The following is a 22,527-nucleotide window of genomic DNA, read 5'->3' on the forward strand; positions in this document are numbered from 1 at the left end:
GGGGGGAATAGGGGGATCTGAGCTCGCCCCGGGGGGGCAATAGGGGCATGGGGGGCCGAGCTCTGTCCCGACGGGGGGCAATAGGGGCATGGGGGGCCGAGCTCTGTCCCAGCGGGGGGCAACAGGGTGATCTGAGCTCGCCCCGGGGGGGCAATAGGGGAATGGGGGGCCGAGCTCTCTCCCGGTGGGGGCAATAGGGGGGTCTCAGCTGGCCCCGGGGGGGCAATACGGGCACTGGGGGGCTGAGCTCTGCCCGGTGGGGGGCAATAGGGGGGTCTGAGCTCGCCCCGGGGGCAATATGGGCAATGGGGGGCTGAGCTATGACCGGTGGGGGGCAATAGGGCGGTATGAGCTCGCCCCGGGGGGGCAATACGGGCAATGGAGGGCTGAGCCCTGCCCGGTTGGGGGACAATAGGGGCAATGGGGGGTCTGAGCTCGCCCCGGGGGGGCAAAACGGGGAATGGAGGGCCGAGCTCTGTCCTGGCGGGGGGCAATAGGGGGGTCTGAGCTTGCCCCGGGGGGGCAATATGGGCTATGGGGGGCTGAGCTCTGCCCGGTGGGGGGCAATAGGGGCAATGGGGGGTCTGAGCTCGCCCGGGGGGGCAATATGGCCAATGGGGGGCTGAGCCCTGCCCTGTGAGGGGCAATAGGGGCAATGGGGGATCTGAGCACACCCGGGGGGGCAATAGGGGCAATAGGGGGTTCTGAGCTCGCCCCGGGGGGCAATAGGGGGGTCTGAGCTTGCTCCGGGGGGGCAATACAGGCAATGGGGGGCCGAGCTCTGCCCGGCGGGGGGGAATAGGGGGGTCTGAGCTCACCCCGGGGGGGCAATAGGGGTAATAGGGGGGTCTGAGCTCGCCCCGGGAGGGGATAGGGGGGTCTGAGCTCGCCCCGGGGGGGCACTACGGGCAATGGGGGCCGAACTCTGTCCCGGCGGGGGGCAATAGAGGGGTCTGAGCTCGCTCCGGGGGGGCAATAGGGGCATGGGGGGCCAAGCTCTGTCCCGGCGGGGGGCAATAGGGTGATCTGAGTTCACCCCGGTGGGGGCAATAGGGGAATGGGGGGCCGAGCTCTCTCCCGGTGGGAGCAATAGGGGGGTCTGAGCTGGCCCCGGGGGGGCAATATGGGCAATGGGGGGCTGAGCTATGCCCAGTGGGGGGCAATAGGGGCAATGGGGGGCTGAGCCCTGCCCGGTGGGGGGCAATAGGGGCAATGGGGGGTCTGAGCTCAACCCGGGGGGGGCAATACGGGCAATAGGGGGTCTGAGTTCGCCCCAGGGGGGCAATAGGGGGGTCTGAGCTTGCCCCGAGGGGGCAATACGGGCAATGGGGGGCTGAGCTCTGCCCGGTGGGGGGCAATAGGGGGGTCTGAGCTCGCCCCGGGGGGGCAATATGGGCAATGGGGGGTCTGAGCTCGCCCCGGGGGGCAATACGGGCAATGGTGGGCCGAGCTCTGTCCCGGCGGGGGGGAATAGGGGGGTCTGAGCTCGCCCCGGGGGGGGCAATAGCGGCATGGGGGACCGAGCTCTGTCCCGGCGAGGGGCAATAGGGGAGTCTGAGCTGGCCCCGGGGGAGCAACACGGGCAATGGGGGGCTGAGCTATGCCTGGTGGGGGGCAATAGGGGCAATGGGGGGCTGAGCTCTGCACGGTGGGGCAATAGGGGCAATGGGGGGTCTGAGCTCGCCCCGAGGGGGCAATAGGTGCATGGGGGGCCGAGCTCTGCCCGTTGGGGGGCAATACGGGGGTCTGAGCTCGCCCCGGGGGGGCAATAGGGGAATGGGGGGCTGAGGTCTGCCCGGTGGGGGGCAATAGGGGCAGTGGGGGGTGTGAGCTCGCCCCGGGGGGGCCGAGGGGGGCGGTGGCGGTGGCGGCCCCGCCCGCTCGGGCTGCCGGGAGTTGTGGTCCGCGCTGCCGGCGGAGCGGGCTGGAGCCGGGGGCCGGGAGCGGCCGCGGGCGGCAGGTTGGTCGCGGCGCGGGGAGCCCGGGGGGTGGCGGGGAGCCGGGCCCGGCCCGGCCCCGCTGCGGAGCCGCGACTCCCTCCCGCGGCGCCCCGCAGCTGTGGGGCTCGGGGCAGCGCCTCCGTCACCCCCCCCGCAGCCTCGCCGGCTGGGGGCGCTGGCTGGGGGGGGCGCTGCCCCCCAACACAGGGCCTAGGGCTGGGGCTGCTGGCTGGGGGGGGCGCTGCCGCCCAACACAGGGGCTAGGGCAGGGGGCGCTGGCTGGGGGGGGCGCTGCTCCCCAACACAGGGCCTAGGGCTGGGGGTGATGGCGGGAGTGGTGGCGCTGCCCCCCAACACAGGGCCTAGGGCAGGGGGCGCTGGCTGGGGGGGGCGCTGCCCCCCAACACAGGGCCTAGGGCTGGGGGTGCTGGCAGGAGGGGGGCGCTGCCCCCCAACACAGGACCTAGGGCTGGGGGTGCTGGCTGGGGGGGCACTGCCCCCCAACACAGGGCCTAGGGCTGGGGGTGATGGTGGGAGGGGTGGCGATGCCCCCCAACATAGGGCTTAGGGCTGGGGGTGCTGGCTGGGGGGGGCGCTGCCCCCCAACACAGGGCCTAGGGCTGGGGGTGCTAGCTGGGGGGGTGCTGCCCGCCAACACAGCGCCTAGGGCTGGGGGGGTGCTGCCCCCCAACACAGGGCCTTGGGCTGCGGGTGCTGGCTGGGGGGGCGCTGCCCCCCAACACAGGGTCTAGGACAGGGGCCGCTGGCTGGGGGGGCACTGCTCCCCTACACAGGGCCTAGGGCTGGGGGTGCTGGCTGGGGGGGGCGCTGCCCCCCAGCACAGGGCCTAGGCCTGGGGGTGCTGGCTGGGGGGGGCGCTGCCCCCCAACACAGGGCCTAGGCCTGGGGGTGCTGGCTGGGGGGGCGCGCTGCCCCCCAACACAGGGCCTAGGGCTGGGGGTGCTGGCTTGGGGGGGTGCTGCCCCCCAACACAGGGCCTAGGGCTGGGGGTGCTGGTTGGGGGGCGCTGCCCCCGAACATAGGGCCTAGGGCTGGGAGTGATGGTGGGAGGGGTGGCGCTGCCCCCCAACACAGGGCCTAGGGCTGGGGGTGATGGTGGGAGGGGTGGCGCTGCCCCCCAACACAGGGCCTAGGGCTGGGGGTGCTGGCTGGGGGGGCGCTGCCCCCCAACACAGGGTCTAGGGCTGGGGGTGATGGTGGGAGGGGTGGCGCTGCCCCCCAACACAGGGCCTAGGGCTGGGGCTGCTGGCTGGGGGGGGCGCTGCCGCCCAACACAGGGGCTAGGGCAGGGGGCGCTGGCTGGGGGGGGGCGCTGCTCCCCAACACAGGGCCTAGGGCTGGGGGTGATGGCGGGAGTGGTGGCGCTGCCCCCCAACACAGGGCCTAGGGCAGGGGGCGCTGGCTGGGGGGGGCGCTGCCCCCCAACACAGGGCCTAGGGCAGGGGCCGCTTGCTGGGGGGGCGCTGCCCCCCAACACAGGGCCTAGGGCTGGGGGTGCTGGCAGGAGGGGGGCGCTGCCCCCCAACACAGGACCTAGGGCTGGGGGTGCTGGCTGGGGGGGCACTGCCCCCCAACACAGGGCCTAGGGCTGGGGGTGATGGTGGGAGGGGTGGCGATGCCCCCCAACATAGGGCTTAGGGCTGGGGGTGCTGGCTGGGGGGGCGCTGCCCCCCAACACAGGGCCTAGGGCTGGGGGTGCTAGCTGGGGGGGTGCTGCCCGCCAACACAGCGCCTAGGGCTGGGGGGGTGCTGCCCCCCAACACAGGGCCTTGGGCTGCGGGTGCTGGCTGGGGGGGCGCTGCCCCCCAACACAGGGTCTAGGACAGGGGCCGCTGGCTGGGGGGGCACTGCTCCCCTACACAGGGCCTAGGGCTGGGGGTGCTGGCTGGGGGGGGCGCTGCCCCCCAGCACAGGGCCTAGGCCTGGGGGTGCTGGCTGGGGGGGGCGCTGCCCCCCAACACAGGGCCTAGGCCTGGGGGTGCTGGCTGGGGGGGCGCGCTGCCCCCCAACACAGGGCCTAGGGCTGGGGGTGCTGGCTTGGGGGGGTGCTGCCCCCCAACACAGGGCCTAGGGCTGGGGGTGCTGGTTGGGGGGCGCTGCCCCCGAACATAGGGCCTAGGGCTGGGAGTGATGGTGGGAGGGGTGGCGCTGCCCCCCAACACAGGGCCTAGGGCTGGGGGTGATGGTGGGAGGGGTGGCGCTGCCCCCCAACACAGGGCCTAGGGCTGGGGGTGCTGGCTGGGGGGGGCGCTGCCCCCCAACACAGGGTCTAGGGCTGGGGGTGATGGTGGGAGGGGTGGCGCTGCCCCCCAACACAGGGCCTAGGGCTGGGGCTGCTGGCTGGGGGGGGCGCTGCCGCCCAACACAGGGGCTAGGGCAGGGGGCGCTGGCTGGGGGGGGCGCTGCTCCCCAACACAGGGCCTAGGGCTGGGGGTGATGGCGGGAGTGGTGGCGCTGCCCCCCAACACAGGGCCTAGGGCAGGGGGCGCTGGCTGGGGGGGGGCGCTGCCCCCCAACACAGGGCCTAGGGCAGGGGCCGCTTGCTGGGGGGGGCGCTGCTCCCCAACACAGGGCCTAGGGCTGGGGGTGCTGGCGGGAGGGGGGCGCTGCCCCCAACACAGGGCCTAGGGCTGGGGGTGATGGTGGGAGGGGTGGCGCTGCCCCCCAACACAGGACCTAGGGCTGGGGGTGCTGGCTGGGGGGGTGCTGCCCCCCAACGCAGGGCCTAGGGCTGGGGATGATGGTGGGAGGGGTGGCGCTGCCCCCCAACACAGGACCTAGTGCTGGGGGTGCTGGCTGGGGGGGCGCTGCCCCCCAACACAGGACCTAGTGCTGGGGGTGCTGGCTGGGGGGGCGCTGCCCCCCAACACAGGGCCTAGGGCTGGGGGTGCTGGCTGGGGGGGCGCTGCCCCCCAACACAGGGCCTAGGGCTGGGGGTGCTGGCGGGAGGACGATGTCCATGCGCCCCGGGGTCCCTGGCCTAGGGCAGGGATATTGGCTGGAGGGGGTGCTTGTGCCCCCAGGGTCTCGGGCAGGGCGCCCTGTCAGTCAGGCGGCTCTGGAGCAGGGGGTTAGAGCTGCCACGGGATACCGGGCAGTGCCAAGGGGTGGCTTGCCCTGTTCGGGTGTTAACCTGGGGGTTCCAGTGCTCTGCCCGAGGCAGGGGGAGAAGTGGGGCGCTGGGGCTGCCCTGGTTCTTTGCCTCCTTAGCCCTTGTGCCTCCAGTGAGAGACGCAGGCAAGTGGGGCAGCAGGTTGGCCCACAAATGCCAGGGAGCAAAGGAGGAGATGGCGGCTCACACCCAGGCTGCGAGTTCCGATCCCCCCCGTGAGGAAGGCTGCAATGTCTGCTAATAGGGCACCAGGGCAGGGTCGTGACCCGCCTCATGGCAAGCGGCCACACGAATGCAGGTGGCTGCTGTAACCCTGCATTGTACCAGAGCAGTTTCAGGGCTGGGGCTCGGCCTGATGCTCGTGAATCCGTGTCATGCTTTCCTCCCTCAGAGCTGTGGGTGCCTGAGACTGGCAGCTCACAAGACAGGTGTCAATCTGCTTCTCTGCAGTAGATGCAGGATGTTAATGGGGCCTTAATACAGGCCCTGTGGGTGTAAATCAGAGGAAAGCCCAGAAGAGAGTTCCTTTGAGCTGTTGTTCTTGAGACTGAAGAGTCGTGACTGTATCTACCATCAGCATATGTCTTGCTTAGGCCCATCATCCCATGGTTGGCTGGGCACTTCATGACACCAGCACAATATTGACGTTTTGAAAAACAACCCTGGTGTTTCCAACATTGTGGTAACAGACAGCCTTCCCTGCCTCCCCCCAACCCTTGTTTATGGTGAGGAAGTTGTCTCCTTGCAGTGAGAACAGAAGATTCCTCAAATGCGGGGCCTGGGACAGTACAGCAAATGACAACAAAATGCTCTCTTTGCTCCATGGCGATCAGATCCAGAACCCCAACAAGGTTGGAACCGTGCTTGGTGCAAAGGCCAGTCTTTTGTTTAAAAACTGCCTATTGCTAGAGTAAGAGGCCTTTAGTTCAACTTTCTGCAGCCTCTAATCCTGCCTTGATTCGTTATGTAACATCTTCGCTGTCTACGACAGCAAAGCTACATTTTACAGCGTGTGCAGCTTCCATGTAATTTTAAATTGATTGTCTCTATTTTGAACTGATTCTGCAGTTTATTAGTAACTGATGCTGAAGCTGCTGGATTCCAGGCCACCAGATGCCTTAATTAATAGGCTGAGACTCAGTATTAAGGTAAAGAACTTTCAGTTTCATTGAATGCATCCAGCCAAGCAGACTAAACTCTTGCAAATAGACCTGTCCCTTAGGCAGTGGTTCCTGTGTGGTCACTCCGCTTCAGTGGTCCCAAATCCTGGTCTGAAGTGGAAAGGGGGTTTCTTCTGGCCTGCCAGTGGCACACACGCTTCTGGGAAATGGTTCTGAAGGCATTTCCTGCTGAGCAGGACGCTCGTTGTGGGGTGTGGCTGAAGAGTTATCCTTGCGGGGCAGGGCTACAGGTGACTTTTCTCTGTGGTGAGAGTGATGCCCGTGGGTTCCGGTTTGGGCGATGTCTGCACTGGGGTAGTGCTCTCTGATGGATGGAGGAAGCACTTGTACCAGTCCAGGTAGAGGCATGTTTTTAATTCTGTTGACCTTCCCCATTTGATCAGACTGGAGCAGTTAGCAGGTGTGGGTGGGGATATGCTGCCAGTGGGCCATTGGCACGAGTATGCCAAGTGATCACCCTGTAGCAGTCAAATGGACACCTCCTCCCTTTGCCTCCTTTGGGATATTAACTTTATCAATCCATGTGTTAAAGAAAAGCTTTGCAGTCACCTTGAACCAGCAACTTCTGCAGAAGTCGCCTTGAAACATAAAAATACTCTCAGTACAAATCCCTCCTTTGCCAAATGCACCTGCTCACCACACACCCCAGGCAGCCCCATAACACAATTACTGATTTAAAGCCAAGACCTGTGTTCAAGGAGTCAGTATTTCAAAGGGATACAACAGGTGCCTGCTTCAGCCCATCACACTTCACCCTTTGCAGACCCTACAGAGGTGCCATATGCACTTTGAGGAATTCCCATTAAAGCCCCATAGCTGCACACAGCCGTGTGAAAACTAGGGAACAGAATGGGAGGAAGTTAGTTTTGCAAATATACTTGTTCTAAAAGTGCCCTTTTCTAATTTGGTAGAGAGCTGCCTCCGCCTTATGCCCCGACCTGCCAGGACCACAGTAACAACATCACTGTGCAGCTAAAGCACTTAGCCTGCTAGGCCATTTCACCAAGGGATAAGCAGTTTGTGCTTTACATATAACTTGCTCTGGAACATAACAGCACAAACACCCTCCTGGTCCTCTGTACTGTCTCACCACTTCTGGTGCAAGAACCTTCTTCCCTGCAGCTTTTGCCAGACTCTCTCTCCATCTACTTTAAAATATTTTCAGACAGCCCATCTCTCTCTATTTTTCATTATGTACCTCTACTGGTAGCTATTATGTTTGAAGCTTTTGGGGGACATAGTTTGTACAGAAAATACTATTACAAGATAAATCATCTCTGTATAGTTGAGTAAAGTTATCAGCCACTTTATCCTCCAATTGCTTTATGGCATCTCAATGGCTAATTGCAGTGGATACACATGTCCATTCTCTGCTCGCTAGTGCACTTCCTTTCCACTAATAGGAGTTACATTTTTGAAAACGTCCACATATTTAAAAACCCCAGTTGTGCTTTTGCCTTCATTCCCCCCTCCCCTTCCTGCTCCAAGATTCCCAGGGAGAGAATTCAGAGCAAACCAATGCGATAGTCAGAGAAGCTCTCTCCTGTTAAAGGAACACTTACACTCAAATCCACTTTGTAAATTCTCCATTCCATTTTCCTGTCAGGTGCTTTCAAAGGATCCTTGACAAAAGAGCAGGAACAGAGCAGCCATCTGGACTGGAACTTTGTAGGTATTGACCTTTAAAAACATTGGTTCTTTGTTGGTTTGCCAAAATAATTCTCAGCTGCCCCTCTACCTCGGTTTAATAGCATGAAGGGGCATGGCCTTCCATGAATGCCCCTAGGCACCTTTTCAGCTTCCATTTACTGAACAGGGGCTGCTGTTGAAAGGGCAGGGAACCGTGATTTGCTTTATCAGTGATCGGCCTGCCTAAGCCAGTAACTGTGTTATGGTGGAGAGAGTTACAGAGTGGAATAGTATCTTCTGCTTGGCGAAATGGTTGGGCAGTCTGGCACAGTGGGCCCTAGATTTGCCCTAAACCTGAAGTGCAGAGAACCCCAGTCCAGGATTATGTATATTGTGGCAACTCCCAGAGGCCCCAGTAAAGATCACCACCTCACAGTGTGGGGTGCTATATAAAACATTGTGTATAATAAGACAGTTCCTGCCACAAAGAGCCTACAGTCTAATTAAAGACAATGCAACAAGTGAGTAACAGATAGAAAAAATGGGGAAGGAAGAATGGGGGTAAGAATAGATGGCTGCACAGACTTGCTATGGGCACACACAGCAGAATGGCTTCAGAGAAATTGAATGAAATTGAGATTTTTAAAATAAGATATAAACAAAATAGGTCTCAAGTCTGATTACCAAGCAGGTGGGAATGAGGTTCCTATGACCCAGTTCTGGTAGAACAAGAGCTGGTGTGAACCCTTGCCCAGAGTGCACAGCGAACCCTACACCTTGTTGGGACTTAGACAAGCTTGGTTAATTAGATGGGGAAAAAAACAACCCTCCACCCCTCACACCCACCCACAGTCACCAATTTATGAGTCTGCCCTTTCTGGTGTCCGCTAGTCACAGCAGTGCCCAGCTGTCAGAGAGGAACTGTTCCCATGGCATTTCTGAGCCTGCCCAAAGCAGGCAGTATTGGGATCCTGTGAAAGACCCTCAGGACTTCTGCAGATTACAGCTTTGGATACTTCCTGAAGAGCACAGATGTCCGGGGGCCTTGTCTGAACAGACCCTCTGATCCTGGAGGAGCTCACCTCTCTGGTAACTTCAATCGACTGCTTTGCTATGCAGAGCCAAGGAGCGCTGTATGCTCCAGGGCATCCCTCTCCCTACTGCCCTGCACTCATTTCCACTGTCTCTCTCTAAAACGAGAAAAGCTGCCATTCCACCAAGATGGATTCTGTTGTTAGTAACCACCTCAGTGGTGGTATCTGTTCTCAGTGGAAAGCTCTCTATTCCCTGGAAGGAAAGTCATTTCAGAGCATTTTGATCAAAGTATAATCTGTGATGTGGTATGAGATACATCTGCTAAAAGAACATTCCCAGCTTCTCCCCTGGCTATGCATGAACCAGATTTTAGAAGTGATGCTGTAGCAGGCAGGAGGCAAGGGTCAGGGGGAGCAGCACTGGCTAATGCACAGTGCTGAAGGAGAGAATGGAAGAATATGCACGAGTAGCAAGGAGAGAAGGGACAGAGGCTTGGCTGGGTAATCACTTGATGCTCCCCCAACCGGGTGCTGTTTGAGATTCATGGAATAAAATGTGGGTGGGAGTGATGGAGGAAACACAGCATAAGACAATGTCCATCGTCTGTTTAAGATACTTGGCAGGGTTGGGTAGGAGCCTCATTTCCTGTTCCATCTTTACTGGTCCAAATACTTTCACTTAAATGACTCCCTTCTCTCCTCCCCACCCTTTGCTGAGTTCCTACAGCTTTTTGAATGGGATGCAGATCTCCTCAGAACAGCAAGCAGATGCTGAATCCGACATACAGTGAGTAATTCCAGACTGAAAAATCCCTAATGCCCATCTGGGTTCTTGTTTTTTCAGACCCTGCCTGTCTGCGCTGCGTTTGAGAACGAATAACCTCAGAACATTGGCAGGGATGCCACAGCTGATGCATCACTATCGATAGCAGCACTGTAGGGCTTCCTGATACTCTGAGGCACAGGCCTTGTCAAACATGTAGATGTGAACACTAACAACCTGCCACTCACTAATGCAGTGCTTACAAGCGTCCAGGGAACAGGTACAACTATGCTTCCCCATGGCAAGCCCTTCCCTCCGTGCCCCTACTAACCTGCATGGTGTGGGTGCCTTTAAGAACCGCGAGGACTGATCACCTGGCCCTTTTATACACCTCTAAGAACGGCTTCACAAAAATGTCTTTGGAGTGGCTGATGGACTGGAGCTGGTCACTGGATGGACTCCGGGACTTTATAGCTACAGGGATCCAGTCCTTCCGGGACTGTGACACCACTGCACTCACTGCTGTTGCTTGCCTCTTGGTCCTGTTTGTTTGGTACTGTTACCACGTTGGCAGGGAACAGCCCCGCACATATGTCACTGTGAATTCCCTCATACAGAGCTCCGATGCCAATAGCTTACAGAACGGGTACGCTTACTGCCACTCTCCCGAGTGCGTGCGCTGCACACGTAACGACGGGCTTAACCAGAAACTCTATCACAATCTGCAGGAATATGCCAAGCGCTACTCCTGGTCCGGCATGGGCAGGATCCACAAGGGCATCCGAGAGCAAGGGCGCTACCTAAACAGCCGACCATCCATCCAGAAGCCAGAAGTCTTCTTCTTACCAGACTTACCAACAATGCCGTACTTCTCAAGGGATGCGCAAAAACACGACGTGGAGTTACTGGAACGCAACTTCCAGACCATCCTGTGCGAATTTGAGACCCTCTACAAAGCTTTCTCAAACTGCAGCCTCCCGCAAGGGTGGAAAATGAACAGCACGCCCAGCGGGGAGTGGTTCACCTTTTACCTGGTGAACCAGGGCACGTGCGTTCCCAAGAACTGCAGGAAATGCCCACGGACGTATCGCTTACTTGGGAGCCTCCGCACCTGCATTGGCAACAATGTCTTTGGGAATGCGTGCATCTCTGTGCTGACCCCTGGCACGGTCATTGGGGAGCACTATGGACCAACCAACATCCGCATACGATGCCATTTAGGTATGTATCCAGCAGAAGCAGAGAAGAGTTACAGGTATTTTTTTTCCTCCTTTGTTGCTAAAACTGATGTTAGTTCTCCCAAGACTGTGGAATTTAGTGAAGAGTCTGCTGTATTTTCAAGGTACTGAGTTCAAATCCTGGCAGGATTTAGTCTGTTCTCATCAAAGTTTAAGGAGGATTTAGAGACCATCCTATGAAGGGTAAAAAAACTATATAAGGATTATCCTAAGCTAGGATAGTCAGAGGGGTCATGATCGCAATCTAAAGGGAAAGGAGGGAATCATTCAGTCTTGGAAGATGCAGCTCAGGGCACAGTGGCCTTGAGCTAAGGAAGGAAGCGTACGCTCAGATTTTAGGAAACTGGAGTCAGAGAACCTGGGCAATAAAGAAGCAACTCTGGGTGAGAAGTGTCCCTGCAAACACTCCCAAACCAGTGAGAGCAATTGTTAGGATGGATGGAAGGGTCCTGCACGAGGCTTGGCTTCTCTCTGTCTACTAGCTCTGAGCCTGGTCTCAGATTGCACACGACATCCAAAGCCATCGAGGAGCCAGACATTGGTATTTGTATCTCCAGGAGCTGATCCTGGTGTTTTGCTGTTTTTTGTTTTTTTAAGCACAATAGGAACATTACGCCAGAGCTCCCACTGGGTGCTGCACCTTCCCTGCAAAATGCAGGAAGGGCTCCAGCCACCCCACTCTGCTGGGAGCTCTCCATGACCTCTAGCTCAGCAGCCAGGGGGATTTCTCCTCCTCTCCCCATACCACATTTTTTTCCAGCCCTTTTAAAATGGCATGGGTAGACAACACTTAGCTTGACTGCAAGCTGGGCGGGTGGGACTCGCTTACTGCCTGGGACACTCTGAAGTGACGGGGCCTTTCTGGGCTGTCCCAGACACTCCAGCTGCTTCATCCTGAACCACGAAGGGACTCTGAACTGGCATGGAAACTGGCGAAGCATCGCTTTAGATACCTTCCCTCCTGAGCCACGAGAACAGGATCTTACTCGCTTTGGAGTCTGTGCCCCTCCTCCTGCAGCTTCATCATCTGGAGTTGGGCTGCTGTTAGTGACTCAGGTTTTGCTGCTGTGAGATGACTGTCGTGCAGAAGGGTCTGCCTCCAAGCAGCAGCCTCAGCAGGGGCAGCTCTAACTGAAGCTGCAGGAGCCTGTTTTTGCGCACATCAGCCATCCCTTTGAAAAGCAAGGGGAGGAGAGGCCCAGACACCATTTGGCCTCTGCAGATTTGTCTCCGAGCAGAGCCCAGTACCTACAGCTCAAGGAGCTGAAAGCCTGGATTCCTGTCAGTTTTTGGGAGCCCTCTAGCCCTTGGGAGAGCCTGGCTGGGAAAGCATCCCTGCTGCGCATAGCCAGGATTCTGGAACATAGAAAACAATAATGTTTGTGGTGGGGGAAGAATCTGCTTGTGGCCCTGCTGGCACACCCTACACGACTGGCCAGCCACCTCCGCCAGGCACACACACACTGGCACTTGCTTGTTGTTTTTAAGCTAGAGGCAAGCTTCGAAGCAGCTCTCTAGCCCCAGAGCTTCACCAGGTCAGCTAGAGCCATGCTCCCTTTCCCCCTGGCTAGCCATGGAGCTGGCTGAGTTTGGCTTGGGGAGGAGGAACAAGCAGAGCTCTCCATCAACATCCCCATCTCCTCTCCTTTGGACGGGCCTGGCCGAGGCACCTAGGAGCGGGACAGAAGGAGCAATGCACCTATTCGACGCCACCGGCCAAGGCTCCCACCTGCTCAGCCTTGCTGGCTGTTTATCCCCTCCCATAAAGTCAGAGTATCAGCGTCCTAGGTGGAGTCACAGCGAAGGGCCTGGCTGCTGGCAATTCAGAACCTACCTTTGTCAGGCCTCGCCCGTGGACTCCGTGCCTCATTGCACCCCCAGGGCGGGAGCCACATGAGCAGCACTGCCTTGGGCTGGCCTCCTGGCTTCTCAATTTTAGCTCACCTGACTTGTGCACAAGCCCAGGGCCATTTGCAGTGTAAGCTGGTCTGCCCAGAGCCTCTCAGGGAAGGGGGGTAGCCCAGCAGGGCACCCCAGAGTGCTCTTTCCCTGCCTTAGTGCTAAGGTCCCAGCTCTCCCAGTGGAGAGCAGAGACTTTGGTGTGTTGAAAGCCCCCTATGAGACCCTACCTTGCTCTTGTTCATTGGCCAGCTTGCTACAGCACCCCGGTGTGCCCTGCCTCGAGGAGCCTGCCACTGGAATAGCTAAACATCTGTTTAGTGTGAGCTTGCGGCTGAACTGCCTTATTGCACCATCTCTAGGCACAGGTTCCCTGGCTCTCATCCCTGGATGCCCAAGTCCAGGAGCGGAGCTTTCTTCAGGCTTCAAGCACTGCTTCAGCCTGTCCCCTCCAGCCCCGAGGGTGTCAGCTAGACATTGCTAACCCAGTGCCCACGCAATGATCAACTCTCCTCCTCATGCCAATCTTCTAGGATGGAGCTTCTGCTGCAGAGAGGATTTGGATGGAGCTTCTGCAGCTCAGGACAGTATGTGTGAAGGGAGCCAGGGTTTGTTTTGCAGACTCTGAAACCTACATCAAAGAAACATATCAAGCCTCGCGCTCCTGGGCGGCTGGGAGCCCTTGCTGTACCCACGTGTTTTTGGCACAAAGTCGGTCTCCTGCTGTGGGTGTGCGGAATGCCTGAGGCTCCGAGCAGCAGCGGACACATGCCATATGTTCCCCTTTGAGAATCATGAGTGCCCTGAATCCTCCGTCTCCCCCCAGTTATACACAGTCTATTGGCCCCCTTGTAGCAGCTTGATCCCCAGTCTGTAATGAGGGATGTTCCTTTCACAAACCAAAAGGAGTCAGCGGCTTGCGGGGCGCCCTTGGTGTATTAATGTCTCCATAAAAGTACAGTTTTCTCAGTAGCATTGGTCAGTCCATAATATCCAATGTAGCTGGGGCGGCCTGTATTTCTACCCATCTAGGTATATGTAAGGCCACTGTCCCCATAGTATCTGAGCACCTGGCAATCATTGCTGGATGTTGTCCTCGCAGCACCTCGGGAGGTAGGGCACTGCTAGCCCCATGGTACAGAGGGGATCCAAGCCACCAGGCAGATTAAATGACTTGGCCAAAGGCACACAGAGAGTCTGTGGTTGAGCCAGGAATTGAACCCAGGTCTCTCGAGAGTCCCAGTCCAGTGCAGAACATCTCTGCTTCCCTCAGACTTCAGAGCCAAAGCCAGAGAAATGCATCAGGATTTCTGTGCCTTTGGGCACCATGCAGCCTCAAGGCTCCCCTCAAGTCCCCCCAAAGAAATGAGTCTGGTATCAAGCTAGTTCATGGCAGGCACTGAATATACAACCAGCCTTCAGTTACCACACAGGGTTGTATGGCTGTCAGGCCCTGGATTGAGGGGTGCCCTTGCTGAGCTGGGTGTGGGTGCAGGCCAGGACTGAAGTGCATTGGCTGAGCTGGGTGGGGAGCCAGACCTGGAATATGATGTGAAAGCCCACGTGTGCCCTGAGCACCTGCCTGAGTTCCAAGCACTGCAGATCGAGTGCAGCATTTCTGTCAATGTTTACTGCCGTCAGAGGACTGGCTCAGCGCCAGCCCTGCTAAGAGCCATACACATTTGGGACACAGAAGGAAGTGGCTCCTTACTCTCCAGCCCTCCCTGCAGTACAAGCCACATCACCATTCACCACCCACATGCCGCTCGCTGCTCAGATTTCATCATCCCTGGGAGTCAGTTCCCTCATTAAGAACATCACAAGCTCTTCTGAAACACGGTTCGCTAACATGGCCATTAAACGCCAGGGGCAGGCTGCGCTGGGCAGCTGCTTGTGGCGATGTACTGCACCTCGCAGCTCTGGCTGCAGGCTGGTGAAGCTCAGCATGATGGGAGAGTGATGCAATAGGGGGGTTGGAAATGCAAACCACAGTTGGCTGGTAGCAGGGTTACAACGGGGCTGGGAAAAAGCTGTACTCCAGAGCTTGGCCCACAGCTCAGACAAAGGGTGCACCTGGTCCCTAAAGAAAAGGGATGGTTTAACCACCTAGACACAGCTCCCCTGACCTACACGTCCTCTTTTCTCTCCCGTGTTTTGTATCTGAAGGTCTGAAGACTCCCAGCAACTGCGAGCTGGTGGTGGGCGGCGAGCCCCAGTGCTGGGCTGAAGGCCGATGCCTCCTGTTTGACGATTCCTTTCTGCACACTGCATTTCACGAAGGCAAGTACAGCGTGCCCAGCTCCTGCCAGGCTCACTGCTTCTAGACACGCCCCTGCCGCCTCACCTCACTCAGCCATCTGCAGCCTTTACATTCAGGCTCCTCCAACCCCAGTAGGAGAGGGATAAGCTGGGGCAGGTACAGCAGAACCTCCTCCAAGGCCTGGAAAGGGTTGGGCTTTCCCTTTGTTTCCCTGCACTCCTAGCACTCAAAACACTGAGAAAAGGCAGGAGGTCAGTCCCAGCCAATAACCAGAAGGGGCTAGGAATCTCAATGAGGCCTCTTCCTTCCAGATTCTGCACCCAGCCCCCTCCCTCAGAGAGGCGTTAGGTACTTACCAACCCAAGCCTTTTGTGGCTTACGCATCACTAACCCCCAGCTGCTCCTGGAGAGACAGCACACACAGCTTCCAAAGAGCCCTGGCCCCACTCCATCTCAGCAGTCAGCTGCTTGGCTTGGCTCGTGTTTGCTTTGATTTTGTGGTGTTTGTGACTTTATTTCAACTTGCAAAATTGTCACAAGCATTTGCTAGCCCAGGCCTAAGGCCTCCTTCTCTGCCTTTCCCATGGTGATGGGGAACATGAAAACCAGCATGTTGCTCCACAGGTGGGCAGACATTTTGCAAAGCTGCTATAATATAAATGCAAAGGGCAGCTGTGTCCTGATTCCCCACTTCCCCAGAGCAAGGTTCCTTGCCTGGGAGCCACCCAGTGCACACAAGCAACTTTTATGGCAACTAACAGTAACAGACAGCATCACTGACAAGTCTGGCTGTGACATATGCTGTGAAGCATTTGATATGCTTTGTGCCAGGTAGTCTCTTTGCCTCAATACAGGGAGGGAAGTTCAGACTCTACCTGCTACCTCCCACCCAGCCTCAGTGAATGCTCTGCCCCAACCAGTTACCCATGTCTTCTGCCATTTCCCAAGTACTCACGCTTGGTAGCAGGAAACAGAGTTTCCTTGTGGGTCTGGTCTGGTCTGACTCCTGCTTGAGGCACAGGTACTCTTGCTGAATCCATCTCCTCCTCCTTGGGTCAGGTGCACTCTGGCTCCTCCCCTCTGACTTTGGGCTGGTGCAGCAGGAAATACGGCTGGGTCTGCTGCTGCAACTATCTTTCCCTTGCTCAGGCCTGGTTTGTGCTCATGCTGCTCACAGCCCCAGGGGAAAGGATGGGAGCCCTGTACCTGTTCTATGTCCCTTTCCCTTCACTTGGGTAGAGCTGCTTCTCATTACTGGTTCCCTTATGGGAGCTCTGCTGAATTAACATGTGTGAGTGGTTGATGGCATAGGAACAGCTGCCATGCTGTTTTACACAGGGAGTACTTTGAGGAGAGTGGGTGCTGCTCCCCACATAAACTATCCTGCAGCTATGGGAAAATGCTGAACCATTCCACCACCTGGGGCGGGAGCGGGAGCGGGGGCACTGTGCTGCTGGCAGGGCTCTGTTTCAGATGAGAGCCTGGCCAACGATCAGTAAATAACTCCTGTGCCTGTGGGTTGGACACAGTGGGGCCCAGTGCTAGAGCCTCTGTGGAACAGACACCCCCCTCTCCCCGGCGTTCTGGCCACAATCTAGAGGGGATCATTACATGCTGCCTCATTCAGATGCCTTGTGCAGTTCCATGGACAGGCAGAGTTTCACGTCCTGTTCCCAATGGTTCTGTGGCACCTTTGGGCATTGTACAAGTGGCTGACGTACCTACCTCTGGGGAGTGGAGGATGGGGGGCCGTTGTACAACCATCAGCCTGAAGCTCTAGAGCTCCCTCTGGCTGAAAGACCCTCTCAAAGGTCCGGGGCAGGGCTAGGGGCCCCTGTGGTACAGGCTTGTGGGGCAGGGGCAGAGCCCTCCCTCTTGCACTGTGAGTGCCACTGCAGTGCTTCCCAGGTGGGCTCCAGGCTTGTTTCTGTCCCAGGGCAGGGCAGGGCAGCGTGCTGACACCCTTAGTCAGAAGAGCAGAGTCCCGCTGCCTGCCAGGTCGCTGCTCTGAGCACATGAGAAGGGAGATGTGTGCATGGGGGTTCCTGAAGCCAGCACAGTGACTTGAGCGCCAGGGATTCTGCTTGTGCCTCATGGCTGGGCTCTTGTGTTCTGTGTAGGTCCCCCTGAAGAGGGCCCTCGTGTGATCTTTATGGTGGATTTGTGGCACCCGAATGTTGCAGCTGCCGAGCGCCAAGCCCTTGATTTTATCTTTGCTCCAGGACGATGATCGTGCTTCTTTGCCATAGTGGGTTTGAGGGCAGGTGGCTGGCCTACTGGGGTTTTGCCTCATGCAGCCCCGCTGCTATTCCATCTCCACCGGTGGAAGCCTGTCTCACTGGAAACCTTTCTCATAGCACACACAGTGTTGGGTTTTCCCCTTTCTGGGGTTATTGTAAATGGAAGCTTCCAACTTGCATTAACTTAGTCTCTTTCTTTCCATCATTGCTTCAGGGATTTCTTTCTGCCATGAGAGTGCATTATTTTCACTCTGTGATATAGATGCAGTACCACTGTAGTACGTGTTATGTTGCTACTGTGTTTGCAGTGTTCAGAATTAGAGTAACAAAATCAAGGGTGTTTGTGTGAATGTAATAATGTAACGTTTCTTGTGGTCATCAAAAAAACAAAAAAATCAGCTAAGTGCTGTGCTCAGCCTATCTTTGTCACTGTTTACAGTCACCGTGCAGACAACTCAGACAGCCAGATGGAAATGGCCGAGGAACATGGTTGTCTCCCTGCTCCTTTGTGCAGAATAACTTCTCTGGGGCAGAGAGCATTCAGACCCCTTGCAAACCCAAAGCTGAAGAGCGTGATGGTGCTTTGCAAACACAAGCTCTGTGCTAGCACATGGCATTGGGGCTGTGGGGCCAGAGGCTTTTAAAAACATTTTCCTCCAGTGCGCGAATAGCACGGCAGGTGGCTGCCTAGGGCTGGGATGATGGCCCCAGTGCATTCGAGCAGAAGGTGTCTGTCCCTCAGCCTGCTGCCGCAAGCCCTTACTTGGTCAGAGTGGCTGTGAACACACAAAACAGCATTTCTGGTGCTTTCAGCTGAGCTGTTAGTGGCCCAGGGGCTCAGCCCCAGGCAGAGGCTGTTAGGGAGAGTTGCACAGAAAACCTGAACCTTACGTTTGACCAAAGGTTTTTGTTAATTGGCCTAAACCCCTCAGAGCTGTTACCTTACACTTTCAGAGCCCTGGGCTGGGATATACACACCAGCTACTGGGGCCTCAGCGGTGGGGCAAAGGCAGGAGTTATATGAAAGTAGAGAGTAACCGCATGAGTTGCCCAAGCACCCGAAGAAGCTGGTCTGTGTCTGGTTCTCTGTCTTCTCTCTCAGTGCCCGGTGGTAGAGCGTCAAACTGCCCTCGGCGGGCAGTATTTAATAACTTAGCCTGCGGCCTACCTGTAAGAGTCGTGTCCACCAGCTAAACTGTGTTTTTCTTGGAGAGTATCATCTAATTGTCTGTGTGTCTCAGTACAGAGCTAATGTCAGGTGTATAATGTGTAACACAGCATATCATGTATACAGCCAAATGTACTTACTGTTCCGACTGGAAAGCAAATGTGATAATGGGTAACTGCTGGAGGAGGAAAAAATGAGTCCGTGAGGGTCCCTGGATTACTCACTACTGAATGATGTACAAGGGAAACTGCTGGAGGAGTTCAAATGAGTTTTCTACACAGATTTTTCAGTGATTAAATTGCAAGATAAGGCAAAAGTTTCAAATACATGAAGTATTTTTACACAAATATCTTCTTAAAAGAATACGTAACGTGCATGATTTCTACGCACATTGAGTACTTTGTGATAGAATTACAAAGGAAGCAGGCTGACATAGTAACTGTGTTACAGTTTGGTGCCATTTGTACCAGTACATAAGGAAGATTATCAATAAACAGTTGTGGTGAAAAATGGAACGGGCTGCATGTGCGTGAGTAGGGGATTTCCTCCACTTGCCACTGAGATGGCTGGTTTGCAGTGAAAACCTGGGATTTTGCTTGTTCCTTGCTATGTTCCCAGCTTGGGCCTGCTAAGACACCCATTACATGCAGTGCTGGCAGGTGGGAGGTATTGTACTAAGGAGAGCAGCAAGACCAGATTTGGAGCAGAAGCTCTAGGAGGAAAGACTACAGGGAAGCAGACGTGGCTAGGACCAAGAAAAGGCCTCCATGCAGGACTAGACCTATACTGAGAGGCTGTAAAGAGGACAGAGAGCAGCTGTCAGGCAGCGGACAGAAGAAACAGACTGGTTTAGTCCAATACCGAACACTGCTAAGAGGAGCATGGGCTGTAAAGCACAGGGTAGGGCTTTGGGAAGAACCAGAAAACCTCCAACTGCCCCACCCCATCAGTGCAGAAGAGAGCTGATGTTTGACTGCAACCCTTCCACATGCAGGATGTCAGCAAGGGTAAGAACATTGCCCTAGGGGCAGTCACAAGGTGGGGTTTGCTGTTCCTGGCAGGGCCAGCGCAGCTCCCCTCCTCCACATGCTGTGGCACAGGAACACCACATCCAGCGTCAGATCCTGCTGCCAGCACACCGCGGCCACGAATCCCAGTGCGATGCTAGTTAAGTGCCAGGACAGGTGTGTGAGTGTGAAGCAGGACAGCATCAACTCAACCTGCCCCTGGAATTCCCTCGGGGGGCTGTGGGAAATGGCAGCAGGGCCCAGGGCAAGAAGCAGATTTATTGCTCTGTAATTCAGCGTATTGCAGTAAATAAATCTTGTTTCACTGCTTCTGCCCCAGCTCATCTGAGCTCATTTGCACCTGGTTATCCTCTGGCAGGACACCCCACGCGCATCAGCCCAGACACACTCAGAGCGTGTTGCCCCCTGGACTCCTGGGGTTGGGGCTGCCTCAGTCTTCCCCAAACCAGCACTGCGAGCCACAGTGACTCTCGGGAGCAAATACTGGGAGAGCCCAGAATCTTCTGCTAGGGAGCATGTGCTCCCCGAGGGGCAGTGCTGCGGGGAGGCTGCCCTGCTCCCCTCCCTACTACCCCCCACAGCACTTATTCCCCAAAGGCAAGCCGTTACCCCGCCCTGTGCGTGATGGAGGAGCATGAGCGGGCCCCAACCACAGTCAGCTGCCCCAAGGTCCCCAGATTGCTGGGGAAGCTTGTAATCAGCTTGACACGACTGGGCACTATCCGCAGCTCAGCTCGAACCCGGTCATTCGTGCCTAGCTGGGCGGCCATGAGCGCCCAGTATTCGCTTTCGCAGGTCTCGTGTTTGTGTTAGCTGGGCAGCCTGTGCCAGGACCTGGGGCTCAGGACAGAGCTGCCCATGTGGAGTGCCCACCTGTACCTGGCTGCCACAGCTAAGAGTGCCACAGCAGCAGTGCCCACTGACTTAGAGCTGTGTGAGCTCCCTGGGCAGCCATGGTACAGTCCAGCATCCCCTGCTACACCCCAACCCCCCAGCTCAGAAAGCTATTACCACGCCCAGCTGGAATGAGACCCAGCCCTGGAGCTGTTGCCCCCTGGCAGAGCTATGGCGGTACACACTCAGGGCTGGAAATGGCCAGGTCCAGCGCAGCTCCAAGGGAAGCTTAACCAGCAGTACAGTGAGGGTGAACAGCAGCTCTGCTTCAACAGTCACTCAACGCCCGAGGCCCAAAAGGTCTGAACAGACACGAGAATCGCTGTAATCCAAAATGCAGCCAGTTCTAGGGTAGAACACAGAGCAGCACACCACCACAGCAGATGAGACTATGCTGCTCTTCAGGATTCCCTGGGTATTTCCACAGCATCCACTATATCGAGCTATTCACCACCAATACACGTACCAGTATCCACCTGACGCTGCAGGAAGAGCAGAGGGAGGCAGAACGCAGTTACCCAACTGGAATCCAGCAGGGCTGACGCACACTCAGAGACATCACTGGCAAGTCTGCCTGTGCCTGTTGAATTTAATAACTCAGATGTGCACCAGCCCTGCCTGTCCTGTCAACTGCACAGACTAGAGCCGACACCATGCTTGTCAGAAACCAGCCATGAACGCCACAGACCCTGAAGTCGATGTAAACTGCAGCCCAGGTACTGTGCTGTGAACTGGCAGAGCAAGAAGATGGCTCAGAGAGGCACTGAGATCCAGTGGTTAGAGGTTGGGAGTGAATGCCAAATCTCCTGACTTCCACTCACCTGCTACGAGACCGTGGAAAGTCACATCCCCTCACTACATTACTGACCACTTGACCCTCTGAAGCCACCTGGGACTTGCATTTTAGTTCTCTAGGCAAGGGACAGGCCTAGCTCCCTAGACAGGTTCCACTGCTCCTTGTGTCTGAACTGCAGAGCGGGCCAGGAGAAAGGCTGCAGACTGAGCCCTTTGCCCTGCAAGAGCTGCCCAGTCCCCAAGGGGCAAGGACCCAAACCAAGCCCATCTCATTCTACCAAGAGCACGTCACACCCGTTTATACCGTGCCTGACCCCTGGGGCACTGCACGTTACCATTCAGAGAGCCAAGAGCTCACGGCTTGTCTCACCCTGCAACATGGCACCCAGGGAGACGTACCCTCTGGCAGCCTCTTCTGAAGGCCAAGCCACTGCGGTGTGTAACTAGTCTGCTCCCATTTGGGTAGGCCCGTGACTTACAGCAACACCAGGGCATGTGCCTGAAGCAGTGCGGAGCATCTCAGCGATAGCCACATAGCAGATGCAGAGCTAGAAGGTGGGGGAAACTTGCCAGCTGCCCCGATTTGTGTTCTCCACGCTCAGAGAAAGGGCCACCAGCTTGCAGGGAAGGGTTTCCCAAAATGATTTGGGGAAGCATGTCCAGCCCCTGCTCAAAGTCCATCCGTGGCCTTGGGTAGGGGAAGTCTGAGGAAGCAGCTCGCTGCATTGCTGGTCAAGCATCTGCTACTGAACAGTAAATGATCAAAAGCTCACAGGCGACTCGGCCAAGTGTCCCAACGTCACTCGGCTCTGGAGGCGCCAGGCCCAGTAGCAGAGCTCCCAGGCTGTGACGCCTCGGACCCGCTCTGCCCTCACAGCAGCTGCTTGTTAGGGGTTCTTTTTAACACCACTATTTTCTCGAAGCAAACTCCAAACGGAGACAGGGACAGGGACAGGATTCCTTGCTCATCTGCAGGGTGGCGTGTGCTCTTTCTGGCTCCAGGACACGAACAACATGCAAGCTGGTTGCAGTGCAGGGAGCAGTGCCCTGGCACTGTGCCGACCTTTCACATCAGTCATCGCTCCATGCGGAAGATCAGCTTTTCAGCCCATGCCAGGAACCACAGCAGACTAGCGGCTGCTTACATTTCTACACAGGGCACTTACCACTACAATTCTCTCAGCTACTGGACCAGCATTCGTGGGGAGCTTGGCAGCGTTTGGAGCAGAGAAGCCTGGCCACAGTTAGCTGGCTGCCCTCCTGTCTGCTGAAATGCTTTTCTGCTGACAAAGTGGGAGCCAGACTCCACCCCACCCAGCAAGCCA

General features: G+C 57.0%; 1 protein-coding gene across 4 annotated transcripts; it reads left to right on the forward strand.

Moving 5' to 3' along the window:
- The first annotated feature begins 1,872 nt into the window (after positions 1 to 1,872).
- ASPHD2 (aspartate beta-hydroxylase domain containing 2) lies at positions 1,873 to 19,000 on the forward strand. Of its 4 annotated transcripts, none has more exons than XM_038373209.2 (6): positions 1,925 to 1,960; positions 6,142 to 6,221; positions 7,861 to 7,926; positions 9,762 to 10,901; positions 14,984 to 15,097; positions 17,198 to 19,000. In XM_038373209.2, exons 4-6 carry the CDS (start codon positions 10,016 to 10,018, stop codon positions 17,305 to 17,307), a joined length of 1,110 nt encoding a protein of 369 aa, XP_038229137.1. In that variant the 5' UTR covers positions 1,925 to 1,960; positions 6,142 to 6,221; positions 7,861 to 7,926; positions 9,762 to 10,015; the 3' UTR covers positions 17,308 to 19,000. The 4 variants fall into 4 exon arrangements, with proteins under 4 accessions (XP_043354227.1, XP_038229141.1, XP_038229137.1 ...); XM_038373210.2 differs by having other exon boundaries at positions 7,861 to 7,922; XM_043498292.1 differs by lacking the exons at positions 6,142 to 6,221; positions 7,861 to 7,926 and adding an exon at positions 15,606 to 15,701 and having other exon boundaries at positions 1,873 to 1,960.
- Positions 19,001 to 22,527: the final 3,527 nt, after the last annotated feature.

Source organism: Dermochelys coriacea, chromosome 15, assembly GCF_009764565.3.
Source record: "Dermochelys coriacea isolate rDerCor1 chromosome 15, rDerCor1.pri.v4, whole genome shotgun sequence".
In the NCBI taxonomy this organism is placed as follows: Eukaryota; Metazoa; Chordata; order Testudines; family Dermochelyidae; genus Dermochelys; species Dermochelys coriacea.

What these genes read in the sequence shown, in the direction of transcription:
- ASPHD2 (XM_038373213.2), top strand. Translation starts at nt 10,016, where the DNA reads ATGGTGTGGGTGCCTTTAAGAACCGCGAGGACTGATCACCTGGCCCTT. An exon ending in CCGCATACGATGCCATTTAG is followed by an intron (nt 10,902 to 14,983) that starts GTATGTATCCAG and finishes TTGTATCTGAAG; the next exon opens with GTCTGAAGACTCCCAGCAAC. An exon ending in GCACACTGCATTTCACGAAG is followed by an intron (nt 15,098 to 17,197) that starts GCAAGTACAGCG and finishes TGTTCTGTGTAG; the next exon opens with GTCCCCCTGAAGAGGGCCCT.